This window comes from Cicer arietinum, chromosome 4 (genome assembly GCF_000331145.2).
Source record: "Cicer arietinum cultivar CDC Frontier isolate Library 1 chromosome 4, Cicar.CDCFrontier_v2.0, whole genome shotgun sequence".
Lineage (NCBI taxonomy): Eukaryota > Viridiplantae > Streptophyta > Magnoliopsida > Fabales > Fabaceae > Cicer > Cicer arietinum.
The window spans coordinates 11482522-11502626 of record NC_021163.2 but is presented as its reverse complement, the minus strand read 5'-3'; the positions used below and the strand labels follow the sequence as shown (position 1 = coordinate 11502626).

Genomic DNA, 20105 nt, shown 5'->3' with positions numbered 1-20105 from the left:
ATGTAATATATATTAGATCTGGCGAAAGTTTTAATAAGAATCACATCAGCTTCGTGCTTAAGATCTGATACATAAGTGTACGCTGATATGTAATAACTAAAAAAGTTGATCATATAAGTGTTGACATGGCATGCCACACTTAGAATTGGTTAAAGCAATTAACTTCACCAAAAGACTTACATTTAACAATGCAGTGAATGCACCATAGAAGCAAAAACAATAATGTAAAAGGAGAAAAAACACGCAAACAAAATCTGTTCACTTTTAAACCATTTACGAAAAATATAATGACGTATCAATTATATTAAAAAAAAAAAAACAATATATCAATAAAATTAAACGCAAATCCAAGCACAAGTGAAAATATTTTAATATATCAAGTGTACCACCAGTGTTTATAAAACAAATAAAAAGCTAGCAAAGATTCATCTTTCACCATCACACTCTCTTTATCTTTTTACATTTTGAGCTTTTCTTATCTAACTTTTGATCCTTTTGAAAGAGTTGGACAGTTACAGTTGCATTATTGACATGTTGACAAACAAAAATAATGTCGTAAGAATTATTATGAGTATGTAAGGTTTAATTTAATTAACAAAAATATGGATATTATTATATTAAATATTATATTTTAAATTTAAATTTGAAATTTAATAGTTGTGTGTGAGTTTATTTATTATTTTCTCTATAAATAAATAAAAAAAGTATAGACAAAAGGTTTTGGTAGTCCGTTCATCTTTTTAAAAAATAAATTTTTAATTGATTGTTACTAAAACTCTATCTTATATATCATATAAATAAATTTATTAATTCTTAGATAAAATACAATCTAAAAAGCTTTAAGATATATATTTTTTTGGTAATAAAGATTTAAGATATTTAATTATATGATATTAGTCATTTAGGTTCTTTTTGTACAATATTGATCATTTATTTTATGTTTTAGAAGAAATGATAAATATTATAATTATTATACACAACTGTAAGGTCTCGAATTGAAACTTAATATAAAATATTTAATTTAATAATATTGACATTTATCAATTAACTTATAACTTAAAGACACAATATTTATATTTTGAAGTCATAAAATATGTGCATCATTATATTTTTTTTTTGTCCAAATCCATTAAAAAGCGATTACGTGACTGTTTTGGTGTTATTGTGGCAAGTTCACATAGATTTGTAATTCAAAAACTTTATGATGTAAAAATAAAAAATCCTAAATTGAAATTATTTAATGTTTTTCAAACCTATACAAGTTTATGAGTTCTTTTATTTCAAATCCAAAAATTGAACCATACCAATCACAATATGAAATCCAACTACTCTAGCACTCCATATTTCTCCTCCTCTTCTTCTTCCTCGCCTTAACTACACTTTTGAATTTTGCAATAAAAATGGCTCATACCTTCTTTCTCTTTCTAGTTCATTCTCTTTCATCCTTCTACTTTTATTCCCTTTTCCTCATTTCTATTTTATTTCTTCCTTATATTTTGAGGTGTATAAGCAACACATATTTGGAACTCGTGATAATTTAAAGGATCTTACACCTCAAAATTAAAATATTATTTATTTATTTATTTTGAAAAACCGAGAGAATTTATATTTCATTTTTATTTTGGATTACTAGTCTCTCCACCAATAACAAGGGAGTTATAATCAATCACTTTTTATTTCTTTGAAGTACTCACAAAAGTATAGGCTAAATACGTTAGTTTTTTAAATTATTTTCATTTATACTTTATTTTGAATGAAGTATTGATGAATTTTAATACAATATTGTCTTCCTTACAAAATCTCTAACACTCCCTTACTCTTGTGGGAAATTTAAGACATCCTGATTACCAAATGATATTTGGCATATTGTGTCACATTACAGTTAAGTGTATAACAACGACGATAATAAAACGGTCATTGAAAAACGATGATGGTGAAGAACGATAAAAATAAAATTAATAGTTATAGAGAAACGCGAGTGAATCCAAGAATGCAAAAAGTGAATTAATGTTTCATTTTAGGGTTTTTTTCTTAAAAAAAATGTAATTTTCTCGTTGATTAAGTAATACACCGATGTAAAAACTTTTTTTCCATCAAGTAAATGCACCGATGTGAAAAGTGATTAATAGTAATTTAAACTAAAAACTAAGTTTTTAACATCGAATCCCAGTTTAAGTAATGTGAAAATTGATTAATAGTATTTGTTTTCTTCAAAAAAACGCAAAGTGTTTAACATAGGATCTTATATTCTCCGATGTAAAAGGCTATTGTTGAATTCAATTTTTCCACCGGTATAGTATTTGATACGTTGTGTCGATTACAGTTTTTTTTTTTTTTTTGGCAGTAGAGCACAACAAAAAAACCATATTTAGAAATGAACAAAAAGGAAAGACATCATGGACAGATCTACTAGATTTAATGGAAGCTCTGGTCTATCCATGAAAATGAAAAATCAGTTTAATAATATATTATTTTTATAAAGTCCTATAAAATATTCTAATTTTTAAAAGCATATTGTCTATTATATATCTATATATATATATATATTGACATATTTGATAGTGTTGATGATAAAAAAAATAATTGAACATTTTTCAAAATATAAATTTTTATGGGTTTTGAATTTATTTAATCATTATAATTATGTATATTTTAAGAATTAGTAATATTTTTTTGTATAAATGTATATTATACGCCATTTTATTGCCTCAATCAGATAAAATTTCTGAATTAATTCGCACATAGACCTCTTATATACTATTTATTGAACAATAGAGTTTTAATCACTAATTTGATATTCAAGTTGAATCCAACTAATGTTGTCAATAGCATAAAATTTAATCACGAGTATGGATCTAAATATGAGTATATTATTTGAGATTGTAGGATTATTTTATCTTCTTATTATTACAACTCTATAATATTAAAATTTTTACAATACATTTATAAATTAAATTTATAAATTAAAGTGTTTTAGTATATTTAATTTGTAAATCAATAAACTATCTGTCATTTTTGTGAATCAAAAAGTTATTTACTCACTTTCCTTATATTTTAAACAACATCATTTTATAAGGAAAAAAACATTATTTTATAGTTTAAAAAGCACTATACTAATTTTTCACATTGTATCGTAAAAAAATATATTTAATAAAAATCAAATTTATTAAAACTCATTAAGTTATTAATTTAAATGATAAATATTACCATAACCTTATACAACTATGAATTCTCAAGTTTGAAGTCACAAAACATATAGCTGAAACTTAATGACTTACAATTTATGATATAAATGATTACATATTATTCACCAAAATTGCGATAATTATCGATTTGATTATAATAAGGTTATGATAGATATTATCAATTTGATTATAATAAAGCTGCTTAATTTAGTTGTTGTAAAAAAACTATCAATGTTTGCTCTATTATTTTGTATCTCTATTTGACATTATGAATTCAACTAAACCACGCCAATTATTAATGGATGTCACTATTCAAGTAAAACAACTTTTTATTGGTGACTTACTTTAGTATATAATATTTAGTGAGACAAAGAGTTGTGGTGACCCAAAATAAATAATGCAAGTAAGTTATTGGAGAGCAAAACAATGAAGACTTCCATTTATGTCTCTGATTGGAACAGAGATATATTAATAATGCACAAAGGTGGTCTTTGTACATGCGATCTACACTCTGTTCCATTACTTCAATTATGTTATGTTATATCCAATTCCCTACGCTTCCTTTTTATTCCTATAGTAGTGTTTTCCTCTTCAGCAATCCATTCTTCTTAAATTCTTTTATTTTTTTCAATCTACATTTACATCTACTTCTCAAGTTTTAGTTTGATAAGCAGTTATGATAATTAAACTTGGGAATAAAGTTAACAGCTACTCTTTATCCTTAATTATAATTATAAGCATTTTTTTTTAAAGAATAAAATTTTCATAAATGTAAGGTCTTTTTTAATTTATTAAATGCATTTATTATTTATTTCAAACATACACTTTATTAATACTACTAATTTATGTGAAAAGTAAAAAGTTGAATACATGATGATATACAAATGATATTTTAAAAATATTTGCACATTAAACTTATCATAGAGAAAACTTTTTCAATAATAAAATTTAATTTTAAGATCAAATATATCAACATTTTTATTATCATTTTTGCTTATATTTTATTCCATAATAAGTAGTAGACAGTCAATTATGGAATATAAATTGATTGACTCCTAAAATATCATCTAACTCAACTTTCCTAAATAAAAATTATTATTTTTAATTCTCTTTCCTAAATAATAATAAGATTATTTAGCCGTTTTTATTCGAATTCGCATGTAACGTACATCCCATTTTGATAGGTAGGTTCATTATATATATATAAAACAGATTATGATATATGATGGTTTTCATTATTCATACCCACTTTCACTACTTTAACTTTATTTTCGATTGAGTCAAAAATAAAAACTTTATTTTCTATCTTTCTTTGATTGAATAGGAACTTTGTAAAAGAGATGCTTTCTTTTGGTGTTCAAATTTTGATCTCTGCATGCAACACTCCAAAACCATATCCGCTATGGAAGTAACATTATTATCTAACTTATAATGTCACCATTGGAGCACACACAACCTCAATCATTCCTCACTTTAATAAATTACTTTATTAAAACATATACACATAGTATTTCCGTATGAATTTGGTGAACATAGAATTTGTCTTTTGATTAGTGGGAATGTCCCACCATTTTCCCTCCACACATAAAACACTTTTAATTTCATCCATAAATACCCTCCTTCATAGGAGTGTGTCCTCCACACTCTCATCATTCCATCTTCTTCTAAATAAGATATTTTCCTCAAATAACTTAACTTTTTATTTTCATGGAATCAAACAATAATTCATCAATCAACCAAACAAAATTTGTCCATCCAAACAATAATAACCATGAACAACATGCAACACTAGAGATCGAAAGCAACGATTTCGATTACTCGAAACGATCTCAATGGCTAAGAGCGGCTGTTTTAGGAGCCAATGATGGTTTAGTTTCAACAGCATCACTAATGATGGGTGTAGGAGCTGTAAAACAAGACATAAAAGCCATGATCTTGTCAGGTTTTGCTGGTCTTGTAGCTGGTGCTTGTAGCATGGCAATAGGTGAATTTGTCTCTGTTTATTCACAACTTGACATTGAAGTAGCTCAATTAAAAAGAGACAATGAAAGGGGTAATAATAATGATGAAGAAGAAGAAGAAAAAGAGAGTTTACCAAACCCTTTACAAGCTGCTGCAGCTTCAGCTTTAGCATTTTCAATAGGTGCAATGGTGCCACTTCTTGCAGCATCTTTTATAAAAGGGTATAAGGTAAGAATAGGAGTTGTTTTAGGAGCTGTGAGTTTTGCTTTGGTGGTTTTTGGTTTGTTTGGGGCACTGTTGGGTAAAGCTCCAATTTTGAAGTCTTGTTTGAGGGTCTTGTTTGGAGGTTGGTTTGCTATGGCTATAACTTTTGGGCTAACTAAGTTGATTGGTTCAAGTGGCCTTTAGTTTATTAATTATATATATATATATAAAAAAGAAAATAAGTAAGTTGAAATAATAAATAATTATGAATATTATTAAAATAAATAAGTTTTATAAAAACAAAAAAATTTGATAATGATTTTTTTTAATATTGTAAATAACCAACCATTCAAAAGAAACATACCCACCTCATCAACAGTTTACAAAAACTTATAAAAAAATATTTATGATATAATTGACGTGTTAGTCCACCAATGCAAAGTAAAAAAGAACCATAAATATTTACAATAATTCTTGTAAAAAAATAAATCTTTACAATGATTTAATGTATGTTTAGCCTATAGGACCAGTCCAAAGTCAAGCCACAAAAGCCAACAACTTTAGGCCTAGAACACATTTACTAGACAAAAGAAAAAAGCCTCCGGACAACAAGTTTATGGCATTATTAATTATATTGTTAATTTGTTGTAGTTATTTGTTAGACTAATTGGTAAAATATAAGTTTTTAAGTCGAATAATATATACCATTATTAAGATAATATATATATATATATATATATATATATATATATGTACTACTTTATGTGTTTTAATTATCTCAATTCTCCTCATTATTTTTAATGTTTTTGGAAGAAATGAGGTGAGTTATATAGATGAAAGTTGGCTTTGTATAAGTAATAAGCATAAAGATTAATGAGGTTGTCAAAACCTTTTATATATATACATGTAATGATCTTTTTTATGTATGATGTATTTTTCATTGAAATATAGTGCATGGATATATAATATGGCCAAAAGTTTGTGCATGGATATATAATACGGCAAAAACTTTCTACCACGATGTAGGAGAAGTTTATAGAAATTTGAGTCTCTTAATTATTTAGTTGTTAAGAATTCGATTTCGAATTAATATGTATAGAAATTATATGTTAAGAAAATTCATCCTCTTATTTTTATTGTAGTTAGTTTAAAGGATTAGTCTTCAAAGTTATGTGTCCTTAGTTTTTCCAAAACAAAAAAAAAAATCTTTTAATTGTATGTGTGATTAGAGCTGTCAAAAAAGTTTCCAACCTCTAAGTCCCTTCATTTTTTTTTTAAAAAACTCATAATATTAGGCTCTTATTAAAATAATTTTTTTTAAATCCCGGCCCATTATTTCATGGGGCTTAAGAGAGGGGGCTAATGAGGCTTATAGGTCTCCAATATTTTGAGATTTTTTCTTGAAAAATTTTCGATATTTACTTTTTTCGAAAAAATATCGAAAAAAAAAAAATTCTCAAAAAAATTTGTGAAAAAACAAATAAAAATTTCTCGAAAAAAATCAATTTTCTTCTCGAATCAAAAAAAAATTCAAAAAGAAATTGTAAATAATTTTTTATAAAAAAAATAGAAATACTTTTATCGGTGAAAAAATTAAAAAAATATTGTCAAATTTTTTTTCAAACAAAAATTGATTTTTTTTAAAAACTTGGGTCTATAGGCCCACTAAGCCCACAAAATTTTAGGGGTCTTCTTTTTAGGGGCCTTTTAAATTATAAAACTTTTTGACCCCTCCAACATGTAGGCTGGAACCAATAAATAGGAGACTTGTCAAATTGACAGTTCTATATAGTTCTGTATGTGTCTAAAGATTGTTTTCAGATGTATACTAGTTCAACTACATATTTATTATTATACTAAAACAATTTTGATTATATTATATTTTTATCTAACTAATAATAAATATTATGATACAGAAATAATTTTTTCAAAATTAAATACTTCGCTGACCGAAATAAATTATTTCTCTCATCTTAGAATAAATTTAAAAATAATTATTAGTAAATTTAATACTACTAATAATTTTTTTAATTAATGTGATTTATTTAACGAGATTCTTCTCTTTGAAATAGGGGTAATATCTATTAGGGCTAAATTACATATGTGGTCTCTTAACTTAATTTCAGGTAACGTTTTAGTCCTTTATCTTTTTTTTTCCCGATTTAGTCCTTTATTCCTAAAAATATCAAATAAAGTATGAAAATATGAGTTTATTTGAAGATTTGCGTTACGAATTTGATGAAATTTGTATTATATTGAAGAATATAATTAATTTTATGAGTTTTGATTGAATTTTTTTTTGAATTTTTGTATAAAAAAGGATATCATTGTTGAAATTTTAAAACATAAAATATCAAATTGTCACTTAAAATTAAAATAAAGGACTAAGTCGGGAAGAAAAAAAAAATAAAGGACTAAAACGTTACCTGAAATTAAGTTAAGGGACCATGAATGTAATTTAGCCTATCTATTAGTTAATTAAGAACAATGTTGTACTACAAATAGTGATTAAAATCAGAGATAAATATATTTTTAATCACAGGTGAGAAATATTAAAATGCAATATATTATATTTTCAATGGACTAAAACTAGATATTTTTGTAGAGACTTATATCCAATTTTGAAAATTTCACAAACATTAAGAATATATTAAATCCAAAATATTATTAGGAGTTTTGAACAACAATATATAACATCCACCCTCAAAATAAGCCATTACTAAAGAAGATTGTTTATATATAAATTATTGAATTTTTAAAAAAGTTTTAAGTACAAACATTTTTCTTTATTAAAATTATTTTTTAATATTATTTTTGTTCCTAAATGTTTTTAGTAAGAGAAATTTATTTCTTCTTTATAACACATCTTTGCATTTTTTATTTTTTTATTAAAATATCGCCGATTATTCTTTTTTTTACTTAAAATATTTCTAATTATTTTAGGTTGTAATTTATAACCAATATGTAAAAAATAAATACCGTGAAGGATAAACCTGAAAGCATAATACTAACTATTCAATATTTATTGTTAATTTTCTTAAAATTTTCACAATTAATATTATATATTTAAGAGCTGATATAATTTTAATCCCTAGTTGCTAGACAAGTTTTTTAAAGATTATTAACTTAACCTAAAATCAATATATGCTTTTTAAAAAAAAGTCAATATATGCATTTTTGTCCCAAAAAAAAATATGTTCTAGAAATTAGGAATTGTAAAACGGGTTACCACGCCGTCTCCCTCTCTCTCCTATCATTAATTCCTTTTAAAAAAACCAAGACATTGCGTGTTAACTTGGGTTGAAGGGTTAAAAATTTCACTCTTTTTAAGGCTGATTGTCCCGTCAAAATTTTAAAAATAAATTTATTACTCAATCAATCCACAAAAACTATATAAAAAATATGTAAAAACTAAATATAAAACCAACAATACTAACAAAAATATAAAAATTATCGTTGAAACATTCAAGATTAATAATAAAAAAATATAGAATACACCAACAAAAAAAAACTAAGTAAAAAATAAATACATCCACCAATTCACAAACTATTAAAAATATGAAACTGAAACATGTATTTTTTAATATTTTATGAATTAGTAAATATTAATGATTCGAGAGAGGTCATCTCACTCCGCACCATCAAGTAGTGGCGAGTTGAAAATATCAACTCAGCCTCACAAAAAATGAGAAGCTATACAGACCAACCCTATCTGAAAAATTTAACCAAGATAAGTTATTCCTTCTAATAATAACAAAACTAACAATATTGTTTAAACTTACTGCTAACCTGGACTACTCCCCTCTAAGTACAAGACATTTCATCTGTGTTATTTTCTAAAATTTCCACTGTATTATGTACCTAAATTAACAAGATTCTTCTTTTGACGAGATAAATTTTCAAAGGTTATTAATTGGTGAGTCATCAACATTTTTCGATGACTGTAATCTAGCTTCTCCTAAAAACAGGAAACTCCCGAAGAAATAGAAATATTCAAGTAAAGTTGTGCTTTCTAATTTCTACTCTTTAAAAATATAAAATTTTGTTTTCAATATAAACCTTCCATTTTATGCTTGTTAACAAGTGCCATTAAAACACCTAACAAAAGCCTTTTTCATTTATGCCTCTGCATATTCAACAATTTACACAGGGAAAGCCGCCATTTACGATATTTCCCTAAATTATTTAATATTAAGTTGATCTAACTTTATCAGGATAGAAATATCATCATTCGAATATAGAAAGCATCCTACTTTTGTGATAAGGAGCAAAGGTCCAGAGCTCTTACAGCACTATAAAGATGCATAAAAAATGGAACGTCGAAGTGGAAAATTTGCTGAAACATTTGAATACATATTCATATCCAAACAAGTATACATATTCATGCTGTTTCCACAACCAAAATGCTCGGCAGGGACCATCAAAAGATGCATAACTCGCGATAAATACCATGCCACGGCAACAAATTGAAAAAATTTGTACACAGTACGGAAACCGTAAGTGAACAATTTTGTTTGTCACAAGATAAATATGCCCGTGAATGTTTTCCCTCAGCAAACAATTGCAACTTAAACTCTTATTTGCTTCCATGTATACCACAGATTTGTATAGTAAATCACAAAATTTGGACATTGTTGTCCTTGACAGTTAACCTTTTTGGCCAGATGTTCCCAGCCGCAAGTGCATGGGAGTTTCTTGTACAAAGTCATCTGTCCATATTAAACGCTTTGTATCATTGCGTCGAATCTTTGGTCTACCGAACCACATCCTTGCATAAATCCTTCAAAATCCTTCAAAGTTGGGCATTACACCAAACATTTCATACCAAGTGCCCGCACAGATCAAGTCTCATTGTATCTTGAAAAGAGTCTTCAATTTCACCACCAGCTTCCATTCGTCCATTGAAAGTTCATCCTATATCAATAGTTCAATAGTGAAACTTTTAAGGGATAGTCCAACAAAATCCATTAATAGTTATATACGCATTGTTTTACTGATACATTTATATATTATTATTAATGACTTACCCGATAATTAGTTTTGAGAATATCAATAGATCTCCGTGAAATATGGCTAACAAGTTCATCATCAATCTCAAAATGCCTCCCAAACATTTTCTGCTGTTCCTCAGAATTGCTGCCAACAATCTGCAAACCAAGTTGAACAGATCAGTAAAACTATCTTATTCACCTCATTACATTTTTATTTATCCTCCTTCTCAATAACTAAATCTAAAGATCAACCACATGTAAATCAGTGAAAATGGATCATCACTTTTCTATTGCTACAATCATTTTTTCCTTTTCATTGTTTCGCACAATTATATAGGTATAAAGGTCATTTTTAATCCATATCTCAAAATCAAATTCATTTTATTGGGGATAACTTTGTGAGTTCAGAGACGTTCATTATGTAAAATCTAACTTTAATGCAAGCACATACCTTAATGGCCACTTTCTGCCCTTTCTTCGCATAATCAACTGGTTTATGGTTATTCTCAATGGAGGCAATGCGACCAATATCAATGAACTCTTGGGAAGGAATACAAATTGGAGTTCCAATCTGTAAAGTAGACAATATTAGATGCAAGTTTAAAAAACCAAACAAATTTTTTGCACACCACACATATCATGACCCTAATTAACACCATAACCCAGAAATTGACTTCAAGACCAGTCTGATAAACAAGAACACAACCAAAATTTTGATAAAATTAAACGGTGGTTACTGGATAGAATATAGTACAGTAGAAACCATTCTGGCAAAAATAAAATTAAATAAAGCTCTCAACCATTTTTTAATGTGAAAATATAGAAGAATTGGATGATAACCCATGTAGCATACACATTGAGGGTCAAGCACAAGATTCCAGTTCCACATTTAGTTTTGTCAGTTTATTCAATTCCACCAGTCTCTTGAATGTACCATAGCAAACAAAATACAATTCTAATAGTGGAAAATCTTCCACCAACTTAAAGACTACATATTAATTATTACACACCAACTTTTCGAATGGGAACATGCAAAATGCAACCAAAGGTTTTCATTTTCACAACTTGTAGCTTGGTACATGGTGAAATTCACATTAGTAGGATGGAGGATAAGTTGCACACCAATTTCAATCTTTCAACATTTTCATTCCAAAAGTTTCACCTCCCCATTTTAACAGTAGCAGCCAAAACTTATCCAAGGGACAAAAATATACAATTGCTAATTCCTTTCTCAAATACAGGTGCAACACTAAAATACAACAGTTGACTTTACCCCAAGCAATACAAATCGTATGCATTGAAAACTGCCATTCATCACAAAAATTGCAACCACATCAAAAAAATATCATCTGAATTAAAAATGGTACCTTTAGAATGCCTTCGAGGATATCAACTCCCAAAACAATCGGATCCTTCTTGTTGAAGACACAATTTGGTAAGATTTTCAGAACGCATGGGAAGACTGCCTCATCAGCAGCTTCTTTCTTTTTCTCCTCCTTAATGTTGTCCATGTAAGCCTTAAATTGATCAAATAGATGATAAATGATATCGGCGATGAAAATTTTTACACCCAATTCTTCTGCAAGTTCCCTAGCTTCAGGGGTGACTTTGACATCAAATGCCAATATAGTAGAATACTCTCGTTTCTTTTCAAGCATTACACTGGCCTTCATCACATCCTTCTTATGTACAGGACCTATACTTATAGCACTAACAGGAATATTCACTTCTGGAGTTTTCAAAAACTCCAGTAATGCTTCCAATGAGCCAAGGGTAGATGCCTGGACACAAACACCCTCACCACTCCTGTCAATCCTGCTCAAGACTGACTCCACATCTTCCAAGGCCGCTTTTTTAATATATTCCAAATCATCATCAGGCTTCACCACATATAAACTAGCACCAGCAATAGCGTGTTCAAGTCCCTGAAATATAAAAGGAAATCTTATCAAATCTCTGATTCTCTATACATATATAATAATATAAATAAAATTGAAGAAAAACATAAAACTGGCATAAAAGAAGGCAGATCAATATCCGTAAGTACCTGGGCAGTGATCTTGATACCCATCGCAGCTTTGATTTCTTTGTGATGGATATATGATCCCTGAAAGTAGACAACCATTACTTAGATAGAAGACGTACTAAACAACAGAATACAGCTCCTCTGTCAAAGACCCCTCTGACAAAGAGGGTGTTTACCATCCCCTCATGTTTAACATAATGTTAAGAATCTCATAATCATTTCCTAATCTTCCAACAATTTACTTATCATCTGCACCCACTCAAATTTCTACATGCCTTTTTCCCACCCAAACCATACTTTAGAACCAAACCAATACAAGTAATATTAACCAAGGCCAAAAGAGTCTCATATCCACATGCACAGTAGATAGTTATGGACCAAAGTTATAATTTTCCTATCAAGCAACAAATGTGATAGTAAAATAAAATAATCAAATGCAGAAGATAAACAGTACCTTAACACGAAGTTCCTTCATTGGATGAGGTGTCAATAAAGCTCGAATTGTCGTAACAATTGGACCCTATATTATAAACTTTATTAGTCACAAGCAGAAAGCAAGTATTAATACATGTAGTTAGAATCTTAGATGCTTGCCTGCATTCCAGATACAACTATTTGATCTCCTTCGTGAAGAACACCATTAACTAAAACAACATCAATAGTAGTTCCATGGCCTTCAATAACCTTGACTTCCAAAACTGTACACTGGTAGCCACAGTCAAATATAACAATTAGGTCTCTATTGTTAAATGAACAGGAAGCATTTAAGCGTTCAACCACTTCAATATTATGTGAAATGAAAATAGGGCTAACCTGCACTTCATCACTGTATGTAAGTTTCTCAATCATGGTCTTTTGGGTCCACTGAACCAATAATAGTAACATATCTGGGATTCCCTCACCACTGAAATATCAAATACTAAAACATCAGTACAAAATCACCGACAAAGTATTAAGCAGATTATTGGCTATAAATATATCAATGGTTTTCACCCGAAAACAAATATTTGGAGTTCAGCATCTGCTCCTACCAAATCACCATATTTTGGATGATTTCAGGTAGAGCTCAAACAGGTTGGGTACAGTTTTGGAAGCTTAAAATAAGGTTGAGATGTTCTGAAACACACTGGAATGTTTGAAACTGTCAAAGACACCTCCTCCTAATGATGGTGAATATGCTAAAGAAGAAGCACAAAAAGTAGAAACTTCTCTCGAACCAACAAAATACAAGATGTAAAGTGCAGAAACCTCAAAAATGGAGACAATATTGTAAGTTATTGCCTACATTGTCATCAATACCATTTAAAGTTACAAAAGTAAATACAATTCAATATCCTAACATCAACACTACTAAAGATTACGTATGTTATCGCCTCGACACAAATGTTGTTGGAATTGTTTTGATTTGACTAAAAGGTCACAGGTTTGAATTGTGGATGCTGGAATAAAAGCATTACCCCATTTGGAACATTAACATGGTGTTTGGTTGGGATAAAATGGAGGGGAGGGGGGTAAAATCTCTCGACTCCATTTTGGCTCTACGGTTTTGGGGGATTTGGAAGGGAAAGAAGACAGGTTTATACAAATTTAAATTGACCGATGAAAATATCCTTACATAAAATGTAACTGATAGGAACCAAATAGTGATTGAAATGTAAAGTAATATAAGTGGAAAAATGCTCCTTACAACCAGAGAATCACTTTTGTATTGTGTTAAACCAGACAATAAAGGGAACACAGAAATAAATGGAACTGAGACACTTACAGGATTGAAAAGAGAAATGAAACTACAAAAATTAGAGCACTCCTGAACAAGAGCAGACAAACTTTATTTGCTCAACCTAATCCCCAATAACCACTTCCTAGTTCCTTTCATGTCTTTCGATTACACCTCTCCTCTTACTTATAATTCTGCCTCTCCTCCGCTGATTCTAGAATCGTCTCCCTCACTCTTTTCCACTTGTCCCATTCTGCTACTTCTACCGTAAATAACTAATAAACCTATAACTATTAGTGGGCCTACAAGGGCATATAAAGTTAATTAGCCCCTCCCCTCATTGTAAACCAAACAAATCCTAAATGGATTCAGGAATAAGAACAGCGAATAGGTTACAAAAGCATGATTCACCCATTTTCGTGGTTCTAAATGACAAACTATACATTAATTATATCCAAGAATACCATGATTTCAAGGCCACTCTAACCACATAAAGAATTGGAAAGACCCAACAGATAATGGGCTCCAAAACCAGCTATTGTGTCAATTACCAACCCAAAAAAAACGTGTTTCACATAGAAGGGGGGGTGAGAAAGTATTATGGCTACAAGGCTACACAGTTACCTTAGTGCACTTGTAGGTACGATGCTGAATGTTTCTCCCATTTCTTTGTTTTTGTAATACAACTCAGTATTTAGCCCCTGTTCCTTGAACTGAGTGACAATCTAGAAGTGAAACAAGAAAAATTACTATGGCAAACATCAACAAAAACAATCTGCCCCAACTTACAAATAAAAAAGAAGAATTTTTTACTACCTGAGTGACCCTCATATTAAACTCATTATGGACATCCTTAGTCTGCTGCAACATTGCTTTACGAATTGGAGAATTGCGACATGCTTTCCAGCCATAAAGCCTGTCAACCTGCAATGTTGAAAGAACAGTGCAAACATAATTGAGCAACCTGTAAAGAACATATATAGGAGGCAGTACCTCATAAAAGTGGAATACTCACCTTATTCAATGCAATAATGAATTCTGTGTTCCTCATTTTTAATAGATTGAGTGATTCTATAGTTTGTGGCTCTAAGCCATGCATAATGTCAACAACCAAAATTGCAATGTCACATAGACCAGAACCCCGAGACCTTAAGTTATTGAACGATTCATGGCCTGGGGTATCAATAACCAGTAAACCAGGAACTTTCAGTGTTGCGTCAGCTTTCAGTTCCTTAGTTCTTTACCGCCAGCTTCACCTTCTTGAACATTGGTACCTCGAATACAATCCAGAAGCTTGGTTTTGCCAGTATCCACATGACCCATGATGCAGCAAATTGGGGAACGGAGGTTCCCATCACTCGGCTTAGGAGGAACGGCAGACTGTTGTGAATCGTGGATTTTCTTTTTGTCCTCAACCACAACTTTGGCTTGTTTCCTATCTTCAACTTCTTCAACCACAGGCTTTGAAAGAGTTTTATTTGCAGCACCTGTTGTGTAGGAGGAATAGCAAAGAAATTCAAATGAACAGAAAAGTAGTTAACAATTAAAAGATTAAGTTTTACAAGGTAAAAAGAAGTATATGTCAAACACCGTGTCTTATCCCACTAGGCGAGGGGGTAGATCAATCAAACACCATTGGGCCTTTTAATACACACAGAAGTTTGGTCAAACCGATAAGCTACAGGGAGACCTACTACTTGCTGGTTTACAATCAATGAAGGACAAAAACATATGCAAAGGAAGAAAATAGAACTATGGATTGTTGGTGTATAACTACAGATTGTTGGTATATTTAGAGCAGGAAAAATGCATCATGCTGTCAGAGTTCCATGTTTGATATCGATTGTTGCAATCAGTAGCACCACAAAATAATTTACGAGTTCATTGTAGCACATGATATCATTAGGCTACATTATTAATATGTAGCACATGATATCATTAGAGCAGGAAAAATGCATCATGCTGTCAGAGTTCCATGTTTGATATCGATTGTTGCAATCAGTAGCACCACAAAATAATTTACGAGTTCATTGTAGCACATGATATCATTAGGCTACATTATTAATATGTAGCACATGATATCATTAGAGCAGGAAAAATGCATCATGCTGTCAGAGTTCCATGTTTGATATCGATTGTTGCAATCAGTAGCACCACAAAATAATTTACGAGTTCATTGTAGCACATGATATCATTAGGCTACATTATTAATATGTAGCACATGATATCATTAGAGCAGGAAAAATGCATCATGCTGTCAGAGTTCCATGTTTGATATCGATTGTTGCAATCAGTAGCACCACAAAATAATTTACGAGTTCATTGTAGCACATGATATCATTAGGCTACATTATTAATATGTAGCACATGATATCATTAGAGCAGGAAAAATGCATCATGCTGTCAGAGTTCCATGTTTGATATCGATTGTTGCAATCAGTAGCACCACAAAATAATTTACGAGTTCATTGTAGCACATGATATCATTAGGCTACATTATTAATATGTAGCACATGATATCATTAGAGCAGGAAAAATGCATCATGCTGTCAGAGTTCCATGTTTGATATCGATTGTTGCAATCAGTAGCACCACAAAATAATTTACGAGTTCATTGTAGCACATGATATCATTAGGCTACATTATTAATATGGCAAAAAATTTGAACACTTGCCAGCAGAATAAAAATTCCCAAACTAAGTCAACCTAAAAATATTCTAAAGTTGCATCAGTTTCTACTTCTGAGATTTTAATTCTAATTCTACCACAAAAGCAAGTTCATATATTTCTTATGCTAGTCAGGAAAAAACAAGAAGCAATTAGATTTTTAGCACTTTGCCTCTGTAGGGCATAGGGCCCCAGATTGCTATGGTGCCAACTTTGTTCTTTTCAACAGTTACACAAATTTCAAGCATAACCCTGCAGAAAAAAACAGCAATAAAATGCAAATCTCACCAGCATTTTTAGCAGCTACCGCATTTTTAATCTCTTTTTTGACAATCTGTTCAGGCTCTGAGTCAACTTCTTCATCAGCAAATGCACCCTTACCATTCAGATTGACATCATCCCAGCTTTTTGCGTCCCATTCATCATCATCATCTTCAACTTCATCCTCTTTGACAGCTTCAGGAACTTCGACTTTGACCTCTGGCTGCATCGACTCTACTTCTTCAACCTTTTTTGATTCCTCTGAATCCAAATCGGTGGTAGTTTCCTTTGCTTCAACAGTTTCTTCTGTCTTGACAGCAGCAGCACCATTCTGATTTCGATTAGTTGCTTTCCCCTTCTTTGTCTGATAAATAGGTTTTTTGGCTGGTGGACCAATGTCCCCAGCAGGAAGAGTCACACCTCCTGTGCTATTGAGAATCTGCCTCCTCATTGCCTCCAAACGTCGGGCTTCTTCTTTCTGCTTACCAGTTAACAATTTACCTTCTTGTTTCTTTTTCAGGAGTTTTTCCTTTTCTTTTTCCTTCTTTCTACGTTTAGCCTCTTCTGCCTGTCTCTCAAGTTCCTCTAGCCTTCGTCGCTCCTCTTCTTCTTTCCTTTGCTTCTCTTCCTCTTCTCTTTTCATTCTTTCTTCTGCCTCTTTTCTACGAGCCAGTGCCTCTTGCATCTCCCTAACATGCTTTGGCAATTTCTTGTCAGCTGCTTTGGACTTCAAATCATTCTTCTTTGGTTCAATTATCTCGGCTTTTACTTCTACAGTTTCATTTACTTGGGCACTTCCAGCTGCTGCTGCTGCTGCAGCAGCTGCCTTCTTCTCCTTCTCCTTTTCCTTCTTCTTTTTCTTCTTTTTTGCAGCAGCTGACTCTACGGTATCCTCTTCTCCTTCCTTTTCCCCTGAAACATCAGGGGCAGAACCTACATCAGGAGCAGGCTGAACCTTATCCTCCTGCTGCGGAGGAGCAGCAGGTGTTGCTGTAGGAGGACCCTCGCCAAGCTCTGCGAGAATCTTATCTAAATCGTCCTCCTCTTGAACAGTTCTCCCACTCTTCTTATTCTTCTTCTTCTTATTTTTTGAAGTTTCAGTGACCTCTTCACTTTTATTTATATTACCATTGTCAACATTTTTATTGCTAATTCCACCACTAGGTAACTCAGCCCCAACAGCATCTACACTTTCACTTCCAAACCCAACTTCATCAGTCGCTTTGACAGCAGCATTACCACTCTTCTTTTTAGAGGACTTCTTTTTACCAGTAAATGCAACTAACGAAACATCATCACCATCATCCTTGTCATTGCCACCTTTAGCAGACTCGGACACAGAAACACTATCCTCGTCAGGAATAACCGCCTTCTTCAAAGACTTGGATGACTTCTTCTTCTTACCAGAGAACGTGATTGGTCCAATATCTTCTTCATCATCTACCTTTTCATTCTTATTCTCCTCCTCTCCATCATCAATCTCATCAAAACTAACAGCTGAAAACAAAGAACCACCCTTCTTGCTTCCTTTTGAAGACTTCTTCTTCCCCGTAAATGCAACAACCGGTTCATCAACATCATTCTCATCCTTCTCATCATCTTCGTTATCATCATCAATTACATCAAAAGCCGATGCACTGAACACACTACCTCCTCCACCTCCTTTCTTGGAACCCTTTGAAGGTTTCTTCTTCCCCGAAAAAACAACAACAGGTTCGTCCTCTTCCACACCATTGTCATCATCATCCTCATCTATTGCATCAAAAGCAGAGGCAGTAAACAAACTACCTCCCCCTTTCTTTGAACCCTTCGACGCCTTCTTCTTCCCCGAAAAACTAACAACTGGTTCATCCTCATCGCTGTCTTGATCGGCAGTTAACTCCGATTTCTCTTCATCACCATTGTCATCATCATCACTACCAAGCAAACCAAAGCTAGCCGCAGCAGCGAACACACTTCCTCCACCACCACTACCTTTTTTCGATTTCCCCTTTTTCTTCCCAGCAAACACAACTTCACTCACATCATCATTATCATCATCAAAATCATCACCATTATTTTTAGCTTGTACAGATTTAGAGTTACCTTTTTTACCTTTCTTTTTACCCGGTTTCTCTTCCGCCGCCGCCACCGGTTGCTCCTCGGAGAACTCGACTCCGATAGCGTATTCGTCGTCGTCGATGACAGGAGCCTTCTTCTTTGATTTCCCACCACCGGCTTGCGGCGGAGGATTATCTTCGTCGCGTACTGATGGCTTCTTCTTCCCCATGTTTCAGATTAGGGTTTTCGCGTGCGTAGTAACAAAGCACGAGTAATTGGATCGATTCGCAAGGATTTTTAAGGAAAAGGCGAGATTCGTGTTTGGATGCACGAAAGAGAAATTTAAATAAAAAAAATCTGATCAGTTAGAATCGATGTATACGAAAATTGGAAAGAAAGAACGGTAGGAGCGGCGGTGAAGAAGAATATAATGTCACAAAGACACAAACACAGTATATCGAAGAAGAAGAAGAAGAACAATAACACAAAACCGAAGAATCTAGGGTTGTATTCTACTTCTCTGTGTTTTTTATTTATCTTTTATTTTATTTTATTTTATTTTATGTTTTATTATTTAAAAGATACATACTAAATTTATCTTCACTTTTTTGGTCAAAAACAATTTATCTTTACTTTTCAAAATATTTTTCTTTTTTACGTATATGTTGTGAGAGAAATTAATTATTATATATTATTATAACAATGTAAAAATTATATATACATCTTCTTGTCTAGAAAATGCAACGGTGCTAAATTTCTCCACTTATACATTGTTATTTTGCTATCTTATTGTCAGAAACATTTCTACAAATACTTACGTAAGTCTCTACAAATATTTACATAAAAATAAATAATTTGATTACAAATTAAATCCATCTATAATATGTGTTTATTATTTAAATTTTATATACTAATATCTTGTGAAGCAAAATTACTTTTGGAAGTGAACCTTTTTTATAACTTTTTGAATATTTTTTCATCTTATTAGCAATGAACATGATGACCCTGACTAAAGAAATTTGACCTAAAATTTTATCTTTTTTTGACTGATT

At 31.2% G+C, this 20105-nt stretch overlaps 2 protein-coding genes across 2 annotated transcripts; one reads left to right on the top strand and one right to left on the bottom strand.

The window, feature by feature from the left end:
• The first annotated feature begins 4806 nt into the window (after positions 1-4806).
• Positions 4807-5574, top strand: LOC101498840 (vacuolar iron transporter homolog 2-like). Its single transcript, XM_004496427.4, has one exon. It carries the CDS (start codon positions 4893-4895, stop codon positions 5553-5555), a length of 663 nt encoding a protein of 220 aa, XP_004496484.1. The 5' UTR covers positions 4807-4892; the 3' UTR covers positions 5556-5574.
• Positions 5575-9676: 4102 nt separating this feature from the next.
• On the bottom strand, positions 9677-19595 carry LOC101498492 (eukaryotic translation initiation factor 5B). Its single transcript, XM_027333742.2, is given in 13 exon segments — positions 9677-10265; positions 10379-10498; positions 10794-10913; positions 11710-12267; positions 12390-12449; positions 12823-12888; positions 12963-13073; positions 13182-13272; positions 14710-14810; positions 14902-15009; positions 15101-15327; positions 15330-15572; positions 17041-19595. Coding segments are annotated over 13 exon segments (4113 nt in total). The 5' UTR covers positions 19283-19595; the 3' UTR covers positions 9677-10199.
• Positions 19596-20105: the final 510 nt, after the last annotated feature.

Coding starts and splice junctions, on each gene's coding strand:
- LOC101498840 (XM_004496427.4), top strand. CDS start 4,893: ATGGAATCAAACAATAATTCATCAATCAACCAAACAAAATTTGTCCAT.